Genomic DNA, 23,704 nt, shown 5'->3' on the forward strand with positions numbered 1-23,704 from the left:
TCTCAGAATAGCCATTCGGTAGCTGAGCCGAGCCTCTTTTGAGCGAGGCTGTGTGGTCCCGGTTAAGGCAGCCCCCTGCTAATTGTGACCGGCGACAATGAGCGAGCAGCCTTACCAGAGTAATTGGATCGCAGGCCCCCGGGGTCAGATGAACACGAAGAATACATTTGAAACTCAATACTCTTTGATCTAGCCTTTGCTGGTATAAGATCACGGGTATTTTCTTAATAATGTTGTTTAATTCTTGGCACAGTTATCTAGTAAGTAAATGGCAATGAAAAGAGCATCGCTAAGGGTACTGCTCAGTGCTAACTGGGGAGACAGAACCGACTTTTGTCCTTATTTTACAGAAGCTGCCCATCTTAATGGCTGCTTGCAAAAATGTCCTATCCTGTCTCCTGGCTTGTATTATATGAGCAGCTGAAGTGTACATAAAAAGCATCTTCATCTCTCTGTGTTCTCTTTATAAGGGAAAAATTGGATTTTTAAAACCTAAATTAGCACAGCCTGTAAAATATTCTCAAAGGTTAGGTTTTAATAATTCCTGTAGCATGAATAGTATTTACTTTTAAGCATAGTATTTGCTTCCAATGCCTGGAAGTAAAGTATCATGTTTGTTTCTCTCGTACACCTTCTAAATATAGAAACAGCAGTATAGTAGATATGAAATATGTAATGGGTGCAAAATCAGCAGTACAGTACTTGTCTAAAATGAACGCAATATGAAAGGGGGAAGGAAAGACAGTGTTTAACTCTTTTTCTGATGAACCTCTTGTAACGTGCAGCTGCAGATGCCGGAATGCACAAGCGATGAGCAAAGAGGGCAGGAGCTTGGTCGACTGGAGGAGGAGCGCATAGTAATACTAAATAACTTGGAAGAACTTGAGCAGAAGATCAAAGACTTAAACGACCAGATGGATGAATCTTCGCGAGAGGTATGACATATGTTTCAGTTGTAAATGTCTTGCTTGTTAGGTATGTCTACATAGCACAAGTCTGATGGCTTCAGCGAGTACATAGGGAACTCATGGATGTGTGTAGCCTACATATTGCGTACTTTTTCACCAGAATTAGGCACAGAATCACAGACCTGGCAGTCTCCTACTGTGAAGGTTATTTTTCCCCAGCAGGGGGATGGATGTGATGCTCGGATTAGCCTTTCCCAGCTGTAACCATTATACTCCTAAGTGGAATTAGAACAATCTTGCTTGTAGAATGGTCACTCGGTTGATCTAAATACCTTGTGTCGCCTGGGAGTTTTATGGCGCTATCTCCTGTGACCGTTTAAAGAGAAAGGAAGTGAGACAACTTCCTTTCAAACCTCCTTGGCTTTACAGTGGCAAGGGTATGTTGGCACCCTCTTGACTTCTGGAATCTCGCAGTTGCAGACTAAGCTGGCCCGGCATTTGGGTTGTGCTTGCTCCAATTATCCGCGACAGGAAAGAAACAGCTGTTCCAGAAGGGTTTTCTACGGAGCCTGAGCAGAGAGGGTCGGTACAGTATCATAACAGGAGGAAGCACAGAGGAGAAGTGTTAGAAAAGAAAAAGTTTTGGGAAAAAGAATCTTCAAGCTAAAGTTGGTTTGGACTTTATTTTGCAGTATTTTATGGTGCAGTTTTGCTTTTTCTCAGATTTGTGATCTCTTTTTTTAACTTTCTTTTGTGGGAGGAAAACGTAATTTTTTTTTTTTTTTTTAATTTTTAAAATGTCTCTGTTGTGAATAATCATCAACTCGCTCCCCTTCCCCCAGAAAATAATGTGTATCAAGATTTCTTCTTAATCTGGACTGCTTCTGAAAAATGTTTTGTGTTCCTAGTTGGATATGGAATGTGCCCTTTTGGATGGGGAACAGAAATCTGAAACAACAGAGCTGCTGAAAGAGAAGGAAATACTGGATCATCTAAACAGAAAAATAGCTGAGCTGGAGAGAAATGTTATTGGTGAAAAGACAAAGGTAATTGAGTTATCTTAGCTAGCTATGTTCTCTGTTCCCCTTGATCTTCAAAATACATTTCTATGATTAACATATTGATGGAGGTTATTTTATGAAGTACTGTCTATAAGTAAATTGACTTGGTAAATATGGTAGAAAAAAATAGTAGTCTCACCATCATCTCCCTATAACAGTCTTGTTTCCCAAGGTATGCTTGACAAGCCAAATATAGTACGCTTAAGCAAAGACCTGACCTGCTGTGAAGATATTTTTGATTAATAAAAAGTCCCCGTAATGCTTGGATTTGGGTTATCTGTTGTTTAAAAGAACAGTATTAATTGAACTGTTCCACTATCCTCCATTGTAGGTTATATATTTTGAAGTTAAAAAAAAAAAAAAAGTTAATCATTTATCAGCAAAGAAATAGAATGAAAGAAGGCTATGGTTTCAGAAGATAGCTTTATCTAATATTGTATAGAACAGTACATATGACATCTGTCAACTATGTGGTTAAAAGCAATTATGTTGGTTTGTTTTGTTTGCTAACTGACAATTTTAGTACTGTAGAACATTCTCTCTGGGATTAAGTCAAAGGAATTAATTAGTTCTCCTATATGGTCAGATACTTAATTGCTCTCAAATACGTAGCGAATATATATATACATGAGCATATATTTGCAAAATAGGATAGCGCTGTAATAAGGTTTTAAGTAGAGAAATGGAAAGGGTGGGCCAGATGAAGCTGTCCCCCTCCAAGGCGGGAGGGCTGGTTCCCTCCAGCGGGCGCCCTGCTGGCCCCTCCAGGCGGGCAGCTCCCTTCTCCACAGGGGATGCGCCACGGCCAAGAATATCTCAAGGTCAGGAAGTTTTTTCCAGGGCTTCCAGCCAGTAATGTTTCCTTTTTAAATTTCATCCTCTACCTCATAATTTAAACCTGACACTTGTGGAAATACTCTAACTAGTTTCTCCCCCTCCTTTTTTAAGCTTTCCAGAAATACCTGAGTGTCTTCTGCATTATTTGCTTTTGCATAGACAAGCTGCACGTTTTTGCTTCTTTCACGGTTCCCATTTATTTCGCGCCTTACAGCTTGCGTTGTTCTGTTCTGAGCTTTTTGTCTTCAATTTCTGCCTACCCTGTCATGAGCCTGAACCCTGTTTTGCGGCTGTACTCATCACGCTGTCTCTGAGGAGGAGAACGGTGCTCCCGCCTTTCTGCCCTGGGGAGTGACAACGCACATCCAGTTTAAGCTTGAACCTTCGTGGACTTTCTCGCCTGCACTCTTCCTTGTTCTCACGTACCCCTCAGTGATCCTTCAGCTTTCGGTGTTGCCCGTGGTCACATTTTAAGTTGTCCTTGGAACGTGTTTCATACTCGTTTTTTAGCATAAAGATGAGTTTAAGGTTGGTAACAGCAGATAGGGTGGTGCAAGCAGATACTCTCCAAAAGGATGCTGCTAGAAGTTTTGGTTGGTAGGTGGTAATGCATAAGATATCCAGACATTCAAGAGATCTTTTGCCTTTTATATTTATTCTTTAGAAGCCTCAAAGTTCAATGAAATTAATGGAAATTGGTCTGAAACCTGAAGGTTGTTTAAATATCCTTGCAATCATATGATGGAACATTAGTGTGGAGCAGTCAGAAAATTAAAATGCCGGGTCAAGTTTAAATTTTCTGAACTGAAACATGAAAAGCAGCCTAGAAAAAGCACTTTTGTTATTTAAAAGGCAAGTTCACTCAAAACGTGGGTTTTTTTTCAGTACGAAGCACTCCACTAGTCAGATCAGCTACAGTATTTTAGTTGTCTTTTCTTTTGTTTTCTTTTGGTTTTTTTTAATCAAATAAACAAACAAACCCCCCAGCTGTGAGTGTGTGCTTTAGACTTAAAACCATGGATCAGTTAATACTGAAATTATCTTTGTAGAAGTAAACTCTAAGAGAGCTCACAGATTTTGTTCTGGAAGATGTCTGAAAGCATCGCATAAAAGAGAAAGTTTAAAAAAGAAATGGGAGACGAGCTTCTGCGAACAGCAAAATATAAAGTGACAGCTGAAGTGTTTTGGAGAAAGTAGTGTCAGCCAGCGAAACAGATGGCGCTCATTGTGTCAACAAATAAAATTTCTGGCTGACTTGTTACACCAGTGTTTTCTAAAACTTGATTTGTGTGTCTGTACATTTAAGTTTGCAGCCCTGCAGATCTGATGCGAGATAGGCAACATCTTGGCTCTGTAGTAGTAGGTCTTATCACTTTGAGAGGGAACAGTTTCTGTACATTGTGCTGTTAATTTAGAAGAAGCTGAGCTAAAAAGTGAAGTTACTGAACAGAAAATTAGTTCTGTTTCACCTCAAACCAGGACATTCAGGACCAACCCCCTCGGAAAAGGGGTGCTCGGGGGGAGGCGGTAGGTGATGCTTCTTGCTGAAATAATTTGAAACTTATGACCTTCTCAACAGAATTAAGGCTTGGGCTTTGGCCAGTAGTTGCCGCCCTGCTGATGGTACTTCTTGCGTTGTTTCTTCCAAGAACAAGTGTCCCAGTGTCCACACAGTGGTCCCAGTTTCTTCTAGTTGCCTGAATATTTCACCCCTGGTAATGCTGGTGGTCTTGTTTTTGGTGGTGCTTCCTGGCAAGAAGCTGTTGGGTCCCATCGCTCGGACAGCGGTTACATTTCTGTCAGGGTAGGGGAGGGATATCTGAATGCACTGCACGGTGTCATCTTGAGGTGAGAGGGAGAGTTAATTTCACACACGAAATGATGCTGCGGCATTAGTGCCGTACATGATGGCACTCGTCTCTGGAGTGACTTGAGCGTCTCCTGGAATTTGCCACTGATCTCGGCACCTGTTTGACAGGAAACCCCTCCTGGTTGTGTCTCATCCTTACCCATGCACCTGTTAGAAAAACTTGTGAAATTCTTAAAAAGAGAGATCATAAACTGCAACCATCATAAACTACTGGGCCTTGTTATGCACTTGAAATAGACTGTAGGTGGAAGCTGTTGAACTACGTTCTACCCGATTTTTATTTTTATTTTTTCTTAATCCCCTGTGCACAATTCATTTAGATGAGGACACAAAGTTTTGCCAACTTTTGCACAGTTTTAAAGCCACCGTTTCCAGCCCTTGCGAGGCAAGAGAATCGACTGGAAAACATACTTGGAGGCAGAAGGCAGGAGAGTTGCGCGTTCAGATTTGGGCCATGCCATTGTGCTCTTTGCTGCAGTACAATGTCTCTGTGTCCCGGCACCTTGCCTGTAAATCAGGAATGGATTTTGCAGGCGGGTTTTTTGTGTTATAGGGTACGCTGCGTTCTGATCTTGTTTGAGTCCTGTGCTCAGCCCTACCTGAACACACAACTACTGGTGAGGAAGAACGAATGAGTCAGTGGGGAAGATAAGGTAGCGCGCACCCTGTGGTGAGCTGAAAGCGTTTCCCTGGCTTTTGCGAGTGTGCCACCACACACATTGTAAAGAATGAAGAAGCAATTAGTGTTGATTTACTTAGGTTTTGGAAGTAATAGCTATGAGCGGTTGCTGTTTTGAGAAGATGGCCGAGCCTTTCAGCACGGTTGCAGACCTCAGCGTAGTTCTGGCTGTGGTGCATCTCTGCCAGGTACAAGGGCTGACACAGCTCTCTCGTCCTGGTTGGGGCAGCTACTGCCAGAGCTGGGGCACGGGAACGCTGTTTGGCATGGCCTGTGCCTTCAGCTATGCTGGAAATCGTGTTAGTGTATGGGGGAAGGTGTAGCTCCATGGTCGTGCTTCTTGAGCACAGCTTAAAATTGTCTCATTCTTTCTGTTGGGTTTTGGTTTTTTTTTTTTGGTTGGTTGGTTTGTTTGTTTTTAAACTACCATGCACTGCATATTTGGTTTTATCCACAGGAAAAGATGACCAACTATGTATCTGAATAGCAGCATCTAAGCTATTAATTGCAAGTTCCAGTTATGCAGGGACAACCCTGATAAGGCACCAGTAACACAATTTGACAGGTACAGCTTGAAGCTCTCCAGGAAAGAGCTTTGCTGCAGGCACTGACAAAATTACTCTGAGCACAGCCTCCTCTGGAGAGAGCCGAGCTGGGCAGTACCCAGAAACAAGCAAGCAGGTGAGCCATCTCCCTTTATTCCCTGCCACCCGACCCGGCTTCCAGTAATTAGCGCGGCAGTGATTCATGTTACTGCGCTGTCGGTGTGCAATAATGGTGCTATTGTTTCAAGTGGAATAGCGCCTCAGGTCCCCGGTGCTATTTGCAATTATGACTTCCTCCCGGTGACTCTTCAGTCATGAGATGTAGTTCAGGATTGACGGTTGTCTATGAGGAAGCTGGAGAAAATTGTATTTACCTGATTGGATGTAATCCAGATTTGCAAAGTACTTTCTCTTCTTACGGTGCTTCCTTAGTCTGTGTAGATTTAAAACATGCGGTCCGGCGTATGTGGAGAAGGATGCTTAATGACTGGCCGTGCCTGATGTCTCCAAGTTAAAGCATGAGGTTGAAAGTAACAACATAGCCGGGGAAAGGAGAAATAGATCAGCGAGCGTGAATAAACAGGAATAACTGAAAATGAGTAATGAATTCAGCAGAAGTGCTGTGGGAGGTAATCACAGCTAAATGGGAGTTTTGGCAGAGAGTTTCAAAACAATTATTTATGCAAAGGTTTAGACTGCACTTTAGGAGAGGGAGGTTGTTCCTCTTTTTCTGGAGGACCTTTGCCTTATGTCATGGTGGAAATACATACTCTGGGACTCTTTCATCAAACTGGGTTTCCTGTCTTGTTTCGAGAGCAGAAATCAGGAGCAGCTGGCAGTGGATAGCTCATCTTTTTTTGGAATATGTTTAATTTTGTCTGTGTGCTTTTGTGGAAATTTTTTTTGGTCATTAACAGAATAACCCAGATGTGCCAAAACGTTTGAAGCTCGGCCTCTTTGCTGAATTAGTACTGGAAAGACTTGCGTGAATTGAGCCAAGGAAAGAGCAGCTCTCTAATGAGCCATATGAAGGGGGACACCAGCAATCAAAGTTAAATATACTGGTGGTCTCTCCTCAGTCCTTTCTCTTCTGGATTCAGAATTCCTGCTGGTTTTTATCCTGCTGAATCTGATAAATTTATGCTTCATAGCATAGCCTTTTAAATCTTTTCTGGTCAGATTGCAGTTCAGCAAGATGTAAGCAAGTGTTTTAAATGGATGAGTTGTCATGCCTATCGTGTTATTAACCTCCTTAAGACAAGATACACAAGATTAAGTATTCTGAGGAATACTTGCATCCACTGGATATGTCCACATAAGGATATCATGTAGAGAGAACACTTATGAGGAAAAAGATCATTATGAGCACTCAAGGAGAAAAATCTGTATTCACAATCTTTCTTTTAAAACAGTTATGAGGGAAAGAGCAAAATGGGTTGTACCACTAAGGGAAATCCTCTTATTGTCATCTAGATGTTGGAGACTATACAGAATTTTAATTTTCTCACTTGAAAATTTTTTTTCTTCTGGTTTGGATGATTATTTCTTCCTCTTATACATTCATGAAAGAACAGTGCTATAGAATCAGAGGTTTTCTTTTGTCTCCCCATCTGTTCATTAGAAAAAACATTGCAATGGTCAGAGAATGAGCTTAGAAATTCCAAAAAGCTTGAGTTGTCTTAGGAGTAAGTTAACGCGTCCAACTATTGTGATTTTTGGTTTTTACTTGCAGCAGAGGGATTGCTTACTGTGATTTAAAATGCTTTTTAACATTAGCTTTATATATGCATGTGGAACAAGACCATTGAGATCTCTCATACAGATGCTATCACTCTATACTGTCTGTTATGATGCATATAATAACTTAGTTACCACTCATACAGTTAAAAAAATGATTGTGAAATACCTGCTTCTATTGTATTATGCTCCTTTTCACATGCCTGGCATACTTTAAGCCTTAACGGCTTCTTGCATGAAACCCACAGAGATTTAGCGACAAGTAACTAAACTGTGACAAGTTTTATGCTTCTGTTCCAAAAGAGAGCAAGGAATGCAGGAAAGAGTAGTCTGCAAAATATAGAAGAGGAGCATGTACGGTTTTGCACATGAGGATCTGTTTCATTTCAACAGTATTTTTTTTAATCAGAGTTGTATGTGGTCTGATTTGTATCAGCCATAGCATTGGAAATGCTTTCAATACGCAAGAGTTCTCAAAGAGTTGGTAGACCTCAGGTTTAACACTTTCCCCACGTGTACATTTGCCCCTTTCAGTGAGTAACCACTGAAGAGCAGATAATGTTTCCTAGCCTGCTTTCTCTTAGGGACTAGGCTCTTTTCTTACAAATTTATGGCAAGGGTTAGGCAAATTTCATCAGTGACTTGTTAAAGTCAGGTTTTCTTGCTCTTCCACTTATTCTCCAAAATATTTTACTGAATGGATGAAGTCTGTAGCATCGCAGCACTTCCAAGTGGAGAAGAATCATTTCTGTCGTCTGCTCTTTCTCCTCCGCTTCTAGCTTTTGCGGTCCTTCTGTTTGCTGTAGATTATTTTGGAGAAGGGGAGGGATGTTCTTTTGAGGTGTAAAAGAATAAAGTCTGGCTAGAAGTGAAAGCATGAAGATGAGATGGAGAAGCTTTTCAGAACAAAGGCCTGCAGGTGCTTCTCCTTGTTTCTCAGAAACCTGTGAAAGTTGTGAGACTTGCTGGTTATGGAATCGGAGATTGAGAGACAGGGCGTGCGTGTCTGAAGCTTGGTGTGGGTAATGAGATGTTGCTACCTTAAAACATGATGAGTTGCAGGTGAGTTGGACTGAGGAAGATCCTGGAATACTTCAGACTGGAACATTTAAAGTTGTAAGAGCCTATTGGATGGGAAAGCACTCGTGGTTTTTTTTTTCTTCTTTGTTTATGGCTTGTAGGTTTCTCTGCAGTTTCTTTTTCTCTCTGAAAATAGCGCCTACCTTGGGGTTTTTGTCGGTTTCTTCGGGGGGGGGCAGGCATGCAGTTGGGTTTGGAAGGTTGTAGAGTGACCCCAATTCACCTAGCCATACAATCCATTTCCCAGTGATCCGGTATAAATGATAGGTTTCTTCCTTTGAGTTCCCCTCCCTCCCCCCAGTTTTTATCTGGATTTTTGAGAAGCTTTCTCTGTTTCATCCGCGTTTGCTCTGACTCATTTCTGCAGTCTACCAGTTTGTGCAGGCAGGTTGGTTCAGAAGGCGCATATACATGCAGACACATGCTGCTCTACAATTATAGCCTGCCTGCCTGCCTGCAGTAGCAGAATATGATGAATGACAAATTGAAAAGCAGAACTTCTCTGCAGAAGGGCTGTGGGGACCTGCGAGGGCTTTAGGTAGCAGTATTGATCAGGCATAGGTCATCCTTAACCACAGGAGACAACACGAAAGCAATTGGTCTCTCTCTTTGTGTTGTTCCTTTTCTTCTAGGGGCTATGATTGTCTTTAACACTGTCCTTTTATCTCCTCTATGTCCTCCTCATCTATGAGATGTGTTGGATATGTATTCTTTTTTTTTCCTCTCTGCCCTAACATCAACTCTACCAGATCATAGAATCACAGAATGGTTTAGGTTGGAAGGGACCTTGAAGATCATCGAGTTCCAACCCCCCTGCCATGGGCAGGGACACCTCCCACTAGACCAGGTTGCCCAAGACCGCGTCCAGCCTGGTCAGAACTAAAGGTTGATTTCCTTTTGTGACCCATGTTGATCACTTGTGATCTGTGTTCACACTATGGGTGCTCTGCTGACATCCTGTGTCTGTGCTCTCGGGGGACAGTGTCACACGTCAGTTCGTTCTACTGCTATCCTTCACGATATTCAGAGATCCTCCAAAACAGATCCAAGCTGTGCCTCAGCATCACCGAAAAACAAGTCGGTCCTGCACTTGGTCCTGGCTGACCCCGAGTTCATTTAACAAGTATCTGGAGGGGGAGCGTAGGGCAGGTTGGGCAGTGGGCTGAGAGGAGGCGCTACGCTTTGCTGAGCTGTGCTTCTTTTCTATGGAAACGGGATGTTTAAGAATTCAGCCAGACTACATACAGTTAAGGCGACTCCGGAGCCAACGCTGGGGCTGGGAAGCGGTTGTCTGCAGAGAAATGCTTAACAAGTACAAGCTCATGTGGTTAAGATGGGGATGAGCAGCTGGAGCACATGGGGTTCTGTTGGCAGCTCTGCCGCTGGCTGCTCTTCAGCCGACGGCCCGTGGAGCGAGCCGCAGGCCTGCCCCCGCCACGTCGCGCGCTCGGCTTGCAAAGTTGCTCATCTTTTTCCCTCCTAAAAAGAACTTGCCTTAAGCCATTCATAGAAGAGACTGTATGAAAAAAAAAAATTCTGACCGTTCGTCTATTTATCAAATGACTTTTGTGAATTAAACGGACTTCACCGATGCACAGCCAGACATGTCAGCGAGCTCAGCTCCGCAGCTGCAGAACATATAATGCCTCCCATTGCTGAAAGGGATATTTCCTGTTCAGACTGCACATTTTGAAGGGAGCCAGTCTGGTGGGATGTTAGCACTTCCTATGCTATAAATAGACCAGCTGAGTATCACTTTCAGTCTCAAAGGAACACATTTCTAACTTCTTGAGGGAAGTAACAGTATCTCTGGCAGCATTCTCAGGGAGTTTTATACTGGCTGATGATGTCTCCTCACGCTGGAGATTTGACTTGCTTGCTAATGAATGAGCGTGCTTGTGGCAGCACACAGACATTTAGAGAGGGCTGTTAAGAGCTTCAGGGGCACCGCGCTGCAGCTAAGGTCAGAGAAGTCCTCGCTGCTTTAGATTGCTTAGGTGGGCAGAAAAAGGAAAGCGAGGAACAACGTGGCAGACCGTAGGCTGAACCTTAAATGGACAGCAAAGTTGTGAGGAGGGGAGCTACCAGTTTATTCGTAGATTTCCTTCCATGTGGGAAGGAAGGGATGATTCAGCAAATGGGGGTTCCCTTGGGCCCGAGGTCTAGAGGTGACCTCTCAAGAGTTGCGGGCCTCTCCCTCATCGTGCAGCTTACATGTGCCCCGTGCTCCCTGTTTCTGAGCCCCGCTGCGGCTGCAAGGCAGAGGCTGGTACAGGAAGTCCAGGTAATGGAATGTGCGGGCTCCGTTGCTCATTTTCACAAGCTTAAAATAAAATTAAATAATCTTTTGCGTTCAGCATTTTGTTCGTCTGATTGTACGAGCTGAGAAGCTGCACGTGTAAATGAAAATAACACAGCTGGGAATTTGGTTGACATTGGGCATGAACGAGAATGCTTCCTGGTGGTGTTCTTAAATAGCGGGAAAATGAAATCGCAGCCCCTCATCCCACTCAGGTTTAGAGATAAAACCATAAGGAAAGTAGGCAGCTAATACGTGTTTGTTATTGTGCCTCTGCCGTGTGTGAGGGTTTGAGGACCTTGTCAGGAACAATAAAGAGAAGGTTTTGGGGAAAGACCATCCCACACTTTGAAATGGCAAGTCCTGTACTCTAAAAGAAGTTTCTCCTCTTATGGCATGTGTTGTCAGGGTGCTGCAGAGCATCTGACCATACAGTACCTGCTGAGCCATGCGTTTGATTTTAAAATTAAATACTAATTGGGTCGGGAAAGAGGACAAATGAGTGGATGCCGTCACAGAATTCAGCTGTTCTTGGTGCATCCGAAAGAAGCTGATATTTTTGGGGCCGATACTGTTAATTTTTGAGTATTAAGGAGAGTTAGAGACCATCTGAGAGGAGCTGCATAACTATAGAACAAGAAGTGGGCACTGTAGCAGTGTGACTCTAGAAGGTAGCAGAGCACTGGGCTTCAGGGACTTGGTTGATTGTTTATGCCTGGCATACCAGGCATATTGTTTTTTATCAGTTCTTAACTGATCAGTTGAGGAAAATGCATCTGCTATGATGGCCAGCGTACATGCAAGTAAAAGGCATTGAAAAAATTCTTCGTGCTCTGATTTATTCGTTCCCAAACTTTGGTCCATAGATAAATAATAGTCTACAAGGTAGTTTTAAGTCATCTGCAGCCGGTCTTCAGAGCCGTGCTGCACAGTAAATCATATAGTATTTTATTACAAAGGTTTAAAGGTTAAAGGCTTTTGCGGGTGAGCTCCAGTGTGCTGAGTACTGCTGCTCGGGTGGAACGAGTGGAAAGCGGAACGAGGTGGAGGAAACCATGGAGGTCGAGGAGTCCCCTTTGATCCCCGAGAACAGGTTACAGTTCCTGTACCCTGAAGCAAATGACTTAATTTGCTAAATTATTTGGTGTTTCTGCTGCAACAGGATTTCCCGGCCAAGTTACTCTCCGTCTCGTTCTGCTTTTTCACTGCTTGCTAAAGGTACTTTAACTGTGCAGAGGCACATAGGCATGTAATCCATTCTCCTGGGGAGATCCATTTTCCCCTCACTGCTAGACTACAGCCATTTTCCATCCATTTTGCTTTCTAAAAGCTACTTTTTTCTCTCTCTTTCATCAGTTACCTCACTAACATCGCTACAATTTTCTCTTTTTTTTTATTTTTTTAATTTTTTTTTTTCATTAGGCAAGACAGGTGTTTGGGCAGTAAGCTTTAACAGCATCATCCAGCACGGATAGAAAACACAGTGACGAGGGAGAGAATTAATCACCGCACTAAAAGGATTAATGCTTTGGTTTGATCATGTTGCATCCCACTATTGCATTTCTACTAACAACAGGTTTCTGTCTTTGACTTATGTGCTTCAACTCTTCATTAAGGTTTCGCCACACACTGTCATAATCACTAACAACTGCTTGGGTTTGAAGGTAATTGTGTTTATTTTCTGGTTCATGCTTCAGGAAAAATTAAAACTTGATGCTGAGAGGGAAAAACTAGAGAGGCTTCAGGAGCTTTACTCCGAGCAGAAGACGCAGCTTGATAATTGCCCTGAGTCCATGAGGGAACAATTACAGCAGCAGCTGAAGAGGGTCAGTAGCAAGTTTCAAGATTGCATACCTTTTTTTTTTTTTTTTTCATTGATTTTTTTTTCTTTTTTTAGAGTTAAGTATAACATATTCTGTTTCAAGTATCCAGTGTCTGAACATATTTGCAACTTATAATTGTTAATAGTCACGAGAGTTATATTTTCTTGTGGAATGCCTGTAACAGATGATGTACACGGTGGCAAAGGAGTAGAGTGCAAGTGGGTGGATTGGAAATCATTTTGTGTTAAATGCTTTTAAAGCTTTGGGCTGCCTGCCTGTAACGAGCACTTTAGTCCTGCTGGGTGGTGTGGCAGCTCTTGCGATGCTTAGATGGAGCTTTGCTCTTTACCTGTGTGAGCAAAGACAGCAACTGAACTTCGATCAGTGGGATCAGCCGTTTTAGCAGCTTTTTCCTGTCGCTGTCGTTTGATCCTGTTGTGGTCTCCTCCTTTGCAATGCTGTAAATGGCTGTCTCAGTGAAGGAGTGGATAACTTCCCCCCTACTCCCCCCCCCCCCCCCAGCACATAACTTAGCAGTTACTCTGAACTATGCTTTGAAAAATTCAGTTTTAAGATTGTACTTCTTATTTTAATAGCTTTATTTGTCCCTATGTTTTCAACAGCTGCACATCGGTATAATAACCTTTGTACGAAGTCTGATTGCAACTTGATTTTGTTTTGCATTAGTTGTAACCAAAAGAGCTATGATATTGTCTGTGAAGGTACAGTTATTTTCTGTGGAAAGATTTGAGTATTTATTAATGTTAAATGGGTTCTATAGCACATATTCAGGGGGCGGGAATAATTTTTCAAAGCACCAGTATGGCAAGCTTAAGAGGCCATCTGAAAGTCAGACTAGATTATCTTTTTTCTTTCCTGGCTTGAGAGTTTATATCAGGAATAAGGTCTGTACTAGCAGTGACCAAGGAAGGGCTTTTTTGGTTTATAGGAAATATTCTTTAGGTTTTGGTTTACTTGCAGAATTCTATTTTGTTTCTTCGAGGAGCAAAAAGTAAAAAAGGCCAGCTTTGGAAATAACAATGTTAAATTCTTCTGTAGTAACTGAGAAGTTTGCTGGATTTGAGATACTTAAGGATTTTTTTGGGTAACCTTAAAAAAACAAAAAATATCAGTATTATGTAATCTGTCATACATATTAAAAGGAAAGGAAGCTTTTCCTATGCAGTCACGTACTTGGAGGTATAAATTAATGAGAAGTTGCAGTCTTGTTGCTGTGGGATGGTAGTAAATCCTTTTTCACTCTTGACCACCAAGAGGCTTCTAAAAATCTGTTTGGTTAAATTTTTAAAATTTTTTGTGTTCCTTCCAAGTTGTCTTAATAACAATTTTGGATTTGCAAATGGGACAAAACTTGAAATGTGGGGGTGCAGTTAAATGTCTAGTTAGTCCTGTCGCATTGTTCCAGGCCAATTGTAGTGAAAGTTACCTGTGGCTGCTGTTGTTGAAGCAGCGGAAATTATCACTGAATTAGTGCACAGTATCTCTTGACTGGATATCAAGTGTGAGAGCAGTTACTACATTACTGTAAGTATTGTACCCAAAATATAGAAAATCTCTTCTTCCCCCCAAATCAGCCCAGCCCAGGATTAACAAGCAGGGACATCTTCAACTAGATCAGGTTGCTCAAAGCCCCATCCAACCTGAGCTTGAACATTTCCAGGGATGGGGCATCTACCACCTCTCTGGGCAACCTGTGCCAGTGTTTCACCACCCTCACTGTAAAAAATTTCTTCCTTATATTTAGTCTCAATCTAACATCTTTTAGTTTAAAACCATTACTCCGTGTCCTATCGCAACGAGCCCTACTAAAAAGGCCCATTGCAGGGGGGTTGGACTAGATGACCTTTAGCGGTCCCTTCCAGCCCAAACTACTCTATGATTCTATTCGATGAAATACCTGAGTCTGCGGCACGTTATGTTGTCCTACTTTCCTGCCGGCCCGGTAGGTGGGAAGGTGACGTCCGTACTGAGCATACGCTGTCCCTGTGGGGCAGGGAGGACACTTCATCACAGACTGGTGAAACCTGGAGGCTTGTGGAAGGCACTGACGGAAAGCATAGTTCTTCCTGATGGCTTATTTAAAGTTAATTAGCAGGCTTCATCCATCACTGTTAGTATGAAAGTGCCAAAGCTCGTTTGTTCTCACGTGCCTGTATAAAGGTGTGCAGAAAAGGAGAATGAGAATAGGTGCCTGGATTCCTGCAGAGATGTGAAAAGACACTGTCCAGTGCCAAGAAATGCCTTACTCTTCAGATAAAATTCTCCTAATTTTTGCAGATGTTGTGGGCCTGTGGAGCTCCTACCACATCCTGAAGTAAGGGCCAGGTTCTCTCCCATCAGATTCTCCCCAGCGCCATTACAGAAGTAATGGAGATGCCAAAGAAATTTACGGTTTGGAAGTGCAGTACAGAAACATTGTGTCTGTTGTTTGTTAATAGATTATAAATTACAGTATTTTTGATGTCAATGGTTTTAATAAAAGGGAGGGAGCTTACTTGCTGCTTGGTTCAGGAAGCCACTACCTACAGCAAGAACAATTATCTTCCTACAAATCCTACGCTGCCGAGTAGGATCCTTGTGAAGGGCATGGCAAGGACTCCGTGGGCACATCTTGGAGCCAGACCTTGTGCCCCTGTCGCTGCGCCCTGCTCCCGCAGGCTGCCCGGGGTCTCGGGCCCCGTGGGCCTGCCTGGCCGGTGACCTTGCTGCAATGTGCTTGCAACCCCTGGTAGAGCACTCACCCTTTGGAGGTTTTTTTTTTAATTTGAAAATGGACTTGGCTTCAAATTAGGGATGGTGTTGTTTTTTTTTTTTCCCCTGGTGGGCACAGTGGTATACAGAATGTGATGAAATTCTTGTTCCATAGCACTTCTCACAAAGAATATAGCGTTTCATGAGCTGAACTGTCTATCAGTTCCCTTTTTGGCTATCAGTTGACTTCTATGAAGTCTGTCTCTTCTTCTGCCTCAGCAGCAATTGATTTGGCATGAAATAGCCTGAACTTATTGACTTCCGTGGCCCAAGCAAAGCCTTTCTGTTTGTTTTGAATGCTGAAGATGGCTGCTGGTTTGAATGAAGCATTTTTGTATTGTAGATAACCGCTTTCTTGTAATTTTGAGCACACATCTTTACTTTTGATCTCTTTGCTATCTCCTACAAGTGGAAGGGGCATCTTTGGAGAATAATGGGAAGATGTTGGTGTTTCATATAGTAACTTGGATGCTTTAGCTTCTGCATCCCGTGTCTTTCCCTGGAACGTTGGAAGCTGGTTTTGAATGCCTTTATACAGACCTATCTGCTTATCTCAGTCAGTAACTTTTGCCTTAGGTTGAAATAAGAAACAGAGTAAGTTTGCATTTCTCTAAAACGATAAATTGCTTATAGGATATAGGTTTTCTTATGTACAATGTGCCTATTTTAGAGATCCTTAGCATTTAATAATACTGCGATTATTAAAAACACCTTTTTCTTCAGAAGTTTGGAATTTGTGAGTATGGATTCGTGTTGTGAATACACAGATGTTGCAGGAGAAAGATTAGCATTCAGTTCTTGTGCTGAAAAACACCGTAAGTTTTATCTGGTCATCCCTAAGCAGAAGACAAGCGTGTTCTTATTTCTTGGGTTTTTTCTGTAGCATTCAACCAATTTTTCCTGACAAAACCTGTCAATGGTCCAGGGGAATGCATAAAAGTGGGCTGACACCTTTTCTGAAGGAATGGACCTACTGGCTAGGGTGAATGACTAGAGTCCTTAATTGTGTGTTTGCGCAGGGAGCAACCATCTGCTCCAATTTAGTGGTCTACAGTCAGCATCTGGCTGAGCAACTTGCATGGTTGGACATCACTGCTGAGGTGATGGCAGCATGCTGATGATGGCACACAGCTCCACAGATCTTTTGTTTTACCTCACTGTACGTCTGTTAAGAAAAACAGTGCTGGTACTTGGGCTAGACCTCTATAAATTCTGACTGCAGCTCAGACTCCTTAGATTGAGTGTGTATTCCCATAATCAGTTAATTCAGTGTGCTGTCCTCCGGTGTGTCTGAGATACTTTCTGTCCTGTCTGGTTGGTAAGCGGATGCTCTCCCGGTTTGGCAGGTGACAACCTCACCAAATGGGTTCAGGTTTGGTGGTGTCACAGCTAGGCTACAGCAGAGGGATCTGCCCAGCCAGGGAGCCCTCGGCGCCGGGGGGCTCCCGCTGGCTCCGAATGCTGCAAAACAGCTCCCTCGCCATCCAGGTGCTTCGACTTTCTCAGCGGGGGACGCACAGGAGGAGCGATGGAGAAAGCAACATCAAAATAATGATTAGCCCTGTTTGCTCTCTTATTGTGACAGTAGGTCATTAAAGACATCGAGCTCTGGTTTGAACATGTTGTATGAGATATATAAATACCATTTTAGACTGATTTTTGTGTGTGTGTTTTTGTAAGCATCTGTATTCTGGTGTTGGTGAGAGCATGATTTTTTTTTCTATTTTGTTTTGTTTTGTTATTTTTCCTTAAGGATGCTGATCTACTGGACATAGAAAGCAAACACTTTGAAGATTTGGAATTTCAGCAGCTTGAACATGAAAGCAGGTTAGATGAAGAGAAAGAAAATCTGACACAACAGCTCCTGCGTGAAGTAGCTGAATATCAGCGTAGCATTGTCAGCAGAAAGGTAAAAGCACTAATGCTTGATTCATTTGTTCTTTGTTTTCGAGCACAAAGGGGATGAAATGGATCTACAAGCTGCCCATCGGTAAGAAATAATGCAAAACTTTCCTCTTTGAAAAAGCTTTTGCAGCAGAGCAAAGAGGATGGCCCAGTAACATCCCACACAGGTCAAATCATGCACTTCTCCAAAAGCAAATAAATCAATAAAATTCCATGCCCTGTTTGTGTATTTGCATATGAAAATTAAACTCTTTCATTTGCTACAAAGAGTACCAAAGCGTTTTTCTTTTCTTCTTTCACAAAGGAGATTTGTACACCGTGGACAAAACTACAGTTACATTATGCTCATGATTGATGTTGATGTTAAATGACTTTGTTAAAATAATAATAGAACACCAAAATGAGAATATACCTTAATTTTTAAAATCGGTTGTAAAGGTCCTATCTCAACCAATTAAATACCAGTTTTTCAGAGACCAGAGGATGCATCTGCACACCAGTTCTGTTTGGTATATGGAAGCTAGTCACCATATTATCAAAGAATGTGTGTAATTGTTCTTTTGTTTTGTCTCTTGAATAAATGGTCTCTTTACTGTGTCTAAATCTTATTTAATTATCTCCTTCAGAGCAGTGAGCTGTCTTGTAAAAACTTGTTTTCCTACTGCTTCACTCATATGAATGAGTGAACTCTCATGAATAAGATCCTTGCTGCAGGTTGTCTTGTGCTTTGAAAATAAAACATGTAAATTGTGATGATTTTCTTCTTCTTTTCTTAGGAAAAGATTTCTGCTCTCAAAAAACAAGCCAATCACATTGTCCAACAAGCACAAAGAGAACAAGATCATTTTGTAAAAGAGAAAAACAACTTGATAATGATGCTGCAAAGGGTAAGTATTTATTGTCTTTCAAATATTTTTAGTGTGTAATAGTAAAAAAGCATTGCATAGAATAAAAGAACAGAGCAAGAGAAAAGTATTGGTTGTGCAGAAGCTAGCAAGGAGGTAATAACACGACAGACATCTTTTGTATCCATTAACATCTAAAAAAAAATCTTTTGCAATAAATCAGATTTCTTAGGAGAAAACACTAGTGGCCTTTGATAATTGAGAAGGTTTTAGAGGTGCCCCCCTTCCAGAGGACTCGACCAGAGGTACCCACCCAGGTGCTGAAGCTAGAAGCCTGTGCTCCCTGTGTAGCTGCTGGAACAGCGCACAGAGAGCTCAAATTTTTGGCTTGTAATAGCCCATACTAGGCCACTTAACATCAGCTAACATCTGATTAATAGGAAGCTGCCATGAACCCTTCACGTCCATTGTATGTTTTGCTGTTAATCATGAGAGAAATCATGTTTAGTACATTAAGCAGAATCAGCATTTTCAAAACGCTGAAGGAAGACCTATTTGGTTTGGCTGTGGTTATTAAATAAAATCTTTCACTAGCTTTTCATTCTGTATCTCCCATTTTTGTTCAGTTCTGCTGTAAGTGGATGAAGTTGAAGCTCTGCTGTGCAGTTTCCAGCCTTCTATCCCAGCCTGTTTCTTTACAGGCTTAAGAAAATGGCTAGCATTTATTTTCACTACATGGCGCTTGCTATTTCACGTAAAATGTCTGTTTTTAACAGGAAAAAGAGAATCTCTGTAATCTGGAAAAGAAATATTCCACGCTTTCCGGAGGAAAGGGATTTCCTGTCAGTCCCAACAGTTTAAAAGAGGTAAAGAGATTCATTGCTTTTTACTTTACCATAAGTAACTTTTAATAACTTTAGTATTTAGTGAAGTCCTACTCATACAATTTTTTTGAGATGTGATGAAATGACTTTGTAAAGCTATTCATGGAAGTCCAAGTGCATGGGTGAGCAAAAATAGCTTCTCTTGGAATTTTCCCAGATGTGACTGGTATCGCCTTCATCTCTTGCCCTGGAAAAATGATCATACTGGGGGGGCGGGGATGGTGTGTGCCTAATTTTCTCAAAATAGACAATTAAACCTCATTGAAGTGAAGAAGAATGAGCTCCACGAATAACTCTGTTCAAAGTACGAATACAGTTCAGTCTTATTTTTGTACTGTAGATTTTATCATCGCCTCTCCGCCCCCCTGCCCCTTTTATTCTAAGGCTCTGTAGTAAAGCATGACAAGTGTACGTTTTGATATTTGTAAAAAGCATCAGATTGAAGATTTCAAGCTATTGTGGTTGTAAGATAGCTATTGAGCTACTTGTTTAACTATTTTGAATAGTTAGAGTAAAGGTGCCAAATATTTTTTGCTGAAAAAAAAATGAGTGAGTTTGGGTAATGCGTGATGAGACCCAGAGCTTACCTGCAGCTGTCAAGACTTTGTAGCTTTGAGGGTACTGCTTTAAGCCTCAAGGTCCATGAGGAAGGTCAGTGTAAGTCCATTACAAAGATTCAGTCTGCGCCTATGATATTAGCGTTAACTCCCCATGGTTAGCTTCTTGACTTGACTTGATGAACCTGCAAATTGCAGATGAACATGGAGTTACAGATGGAGAAGCGGAAAATCTAGCATTTAAAATACACTGACAGGTATCTGTGGCTGCTTCATTAACTTCTGCTTAAGAGACCTGACAGGACTTGCCCAGATTTCTTTGTATTGAAGCCCTGAACAAGGTCCATCACACCTAACAATGTAGGAAATCGGGCTTTTGAAGTCTAAAGCAACCGTGTGTCCTCTGGGCACGTGGGAAATGTGGTCTTTCTTATTTGGGCTCGAAGTTCCTGGTGAACCCAGGTGGCCTCCAGCGCATGACAGCGGGGTTGAGCGCCCTTCCTCACTGCAAGCCATGTTGCAGGTACTTAGACTTCCAGTGTCCTGGGTGACACTCTGATCTGGACATCTCACCTCTCACCAGGACATCTGGCAAGTCTAAGCTTCTTTTTTTTTCTTTCATTTTGAGCTGGATCTGTTCATTCTCTCACTAGGGAGTGGGTGCCATCTCTGATTTTTATCTTCATATCCAACATAATGGTTTGCTTAATCACAGATATTTCAAAATGCAACTACATCAAGTGAGCCTGACACTGGTTCTATTGAAATGGATTATTCAGTGGTGTCATTCTGTTCACTGCAGTGAAGTCAGTTAGGACTTACTCTGAGGTAAACGAGAGAAGCAACAGCACGGGTTATCTGTTTCGTGCTCAGTGTCCCTATAGGCTCTGTCCTATAAAAGAAATGCCTTTCCTCGCCAGATGTTCTATTTGTCTCAGTCCAGTTTAATTTTTCTCTGACTGTTCTGGCACCTTTAAAAATCAGGCACCAGATGATGCGCAGGCTTAAACAGACTCCCTGCACACAGGAGTTGATTCCACCGTGCCGTTGCTCATGTGTCAGCTGAGTCTGCCGTCCAACATTTCGGAGCCCCTCCTCACCGAAGTGCCCGTTTGTAATTGTCTCTCCCATCCATCGTGAAGCTTACTCCCTGCCTGCATAGCAATAGGGAATAACACGGCCTCACGTAGAAAGGCAGGATGCCTATCCCAGTACTTAAATAATTGAGGAAAATCAATATTGTTTAAAAGTTCAGCATTGACAAAATGACTCGGATGCCTAATCTGACTTGAAACCATTTATTTAATCTAATGTAATAGGGGCCTGAGCTAACGCACAGCACAGTCATTTGTTATTTGCTTATTTTTTAACTCCATGGTGAATCTCCGTTGGGGTTGTGAGTCTAAACTGAATGTTTTTTATATAATGGTGAAAGCGCTTTTACCATCTATAAAAATGAATACAATATTGCATTCAGAGACTTGGAAGTTTTGATTACTGATATACTGCTACTATAAGATGGTTAAGCAAGATGTGTGTTGAAAGACACTGGACTCTGTTTTACTGTAATATGGCCACATGTTTTGAGAGGGGAACTTCAGTATCTTCCCCAGTCTCCTTCTCATTTAATAGTTCATCAAATGGTATCCGCGTTAGATTTGCCTCCTGTTTCCAGAGTGCTGTGTTCACAGTATGATACTTAATTTTCCAGAACTGTGTATCTGCTTGAAATAACTGATAAAATACATTGAAAATTATGCTCATAGATAATGGCGTTGGTATTTTTTTCAGCCTGCCTCTTATGATCAGTGCTAAATTTATGCATTTTTGAAAAGAAGTAATACAACAGCAGTCTGCGGCTTCTTTTACTGAGTTGCTAAAGTATACATACTGACATGTCACTGTACTGGTACAGTAATAGCGACAGCCCCTTTAACACCTTCTCAGTTGAAAAGCTGCTTACCATCTTGATTTAAAAATGAGCATATTTCTTTCTCATTTTTGTGACATTGCTTCAACAGTAATTTATTCTTCCTTTTGTGTGGCTTTGTTTTCTATGGATAAGGAGTTAGGCCATTTGATTTTTTTACAGTCTGGCATCCTATACACTGTGCATTCGAATCCATTCTTTAATTTTTTAAATAACATTTATTCAGGTAACACCTTAACACATGCAATAATTGTATTCTGCCATTGTATCTCAGATCTGCTTGCGTAAATGTTCTCTGCAGACAGAAGCACACTCTGATGTCTGTACCCTTCCTCAGCCCGTCACCTCCTGCGTTTTTTTTTGTTTTGGATTTTTTTTGTTTTGGTTTGGGTTTTTTTTGTGTGTGTATTTTTGTGTTTGTTTGGTTTGGGGTTTTTTTTTTTTTTTTAGAAAAAGGCACATTGTAGTGGCCATGGGGCTAACACTAACAGTATCTTACCTGAGTCTCCTGGTAACACCTAAAAGTTAGAAGCAACTTCCAAACAATGCAAATGGAAGGTGGTGTGTCAGCATAATTTGTAGACTAAGAATGGCATGTCTTTATGTAAGTTCTTCCCAGTTCTGTTAGTCATTTGGTTTGCTTAAACTAGCTTAAAAGTTAGGCAAGAATGAATCAGGGTAAGTTATTTTATTTAAACATGGGGGGGAGAAATAAAAAAAAATGGGTGAATAAAATTTGTTCTTTCTTTTCCTCCAATCTGCTTTCCTGAGAAAGAGTTACTTAATTTCTAAAGGGTATTTACATTTTAGTAAAGACTTTTGGTCACTTAATGTACATTTGCTTTTTGATCACACAAATGCATTTGTTTAAATGAAGAACAATTTTCAGAATCCAAGTATTCGACATTTGAAAAGCTTGAAAATAATTTCATTTTATTTGTGATGAAGTATTTCAATGATAAATATTTGGCTGTATCACTCTAAACTAACTTTCATCGTACTGGATACATTAATACTCTTGCACGTCTTTTGGCTTTTGCTCCTTTTAACTTCTGAATTCCTCCTTTTAGGGCTATATCAGTGTAAGTGAAATTAGTGAGCTGTATGGCAATTCCACGAATATATCCCCTTCCACCCAGCCCCCCACAGATGCTGAAGCAGTTGCCACTGAGCCTTCCACGGCTGTGCTGACCAGCCAGCCACAAAATAAAGAGGTTTGTTTGAGAGACATTTCCCTTTGTTTGCATTGTTCTTTCATGGCTGCCTTTTTATTTTCTTTTCCTTTTTTTTTTTTTTTAATTTTTTATTTTTTGGTAATTCAACATGTAACAAATTGACCCTAAGGCAAACTGCCATCTGCCAGTTACCGAATCAGGTAACGATGTAATAGTAAAGCTGAAGGACTGCTCCAGTTGTAAACTGGCTTTGATGATGTAGATGGGACTTTGAACGCCAAAAAACCTGAGTGCTTATGACCCAAGCAGCAATAAGTGACAATCTTTGCCTGTCAAACACTATAAAGTAATGCACCCTTGGAAAAACAGTCTGCGGACACATGTAATGATTACTCTTTCAGTGGTGCTAAGGGGTTAATTTTGTGTGTTTTCTAGCTTTATTGTTCCTGGGAGGTGATAGAGGAAGTATATCTTGAATATTTGGGGGAGATGGGTAGCTTCTAGTTATCTTAGCTCTTTCATGGAGTCTGTCCAATCTGTGTCTTCCAGCTTACTCTTTCTTCTCTTCATTCTTTGTGATGTTTTTGCCTTTGTAATGACCATAGCAAATTTTGAATAAAACCCCTTTTAAAGGAATGGAATAATCTTGTGAATGTAAAGCCATTTATCTTTGTGTTGCAACTGGTTTAGCATTTGGCATTTCTGTGCTGCTTCTGGTAGTTAAATACTCCTCCAGAGTTGCAATACAGCACATCTTTCCTGCTAAATGCTCCAACAAAACACAGTGCTAAAACTGC

General features: G+C 41.5%; 1 protein-coding gene across 1 annotated transcript in view; it reads left to right on the forward strand.

The window, feature by feature from the left end:
* Nucleotides 1-23,704, forward strand: part of PHLDB2 (pleckstrin homology like domain family B member 2) — a 129,782-nt gene that overhangs the window by 83,669 nt on the left and 22,409 nt on the right. The window contains exons 5-11 of the mRNA XM_082479143.1: nucleotides 792-935; nucleotides 1,817-1,954; nucleotides 12,714-12,842; nucleotides 17,365-17,520; nucleotides 18,293-18,403; nucleotides 19,138-19,227; nucleotides 22,803-22,946. Coding sequence (XP_082335269.1) covers nucleotides 792-935; nucleotides 1,817-1,954; nucleotides 12,714-12,842; nucleotides 17,365-17,520; nucleotides 18,293-18,403; nucleotides 19,138-19,227; nucleotides 22,803-22,946 — 912 coding nt within the window. The remainder of the gene's footprint in view (nucleotides 1-791; nucleotides 936-1,816; nucleotides 1,955-12,713; nucleotides 12,843-17,364; nucleotides 17,521-18,292; nucleotides 18,404-19,137; nucleotides 19,228-22,802; nucleotides 22,947-23,704) is intronic.

This window comes from Vanellus vanellus, assembly GCF_965231255.1.
Source record: "Vanellus vanellus genome assembly, chromosome: 1".
Classification (NCBI taxonomy): domain Eukaryota; kingdom Metazoa; phylum Chordata; class Aves; order Charadriiformes; family Charadriidae; genus Vanellus; species Vanellus vanellus.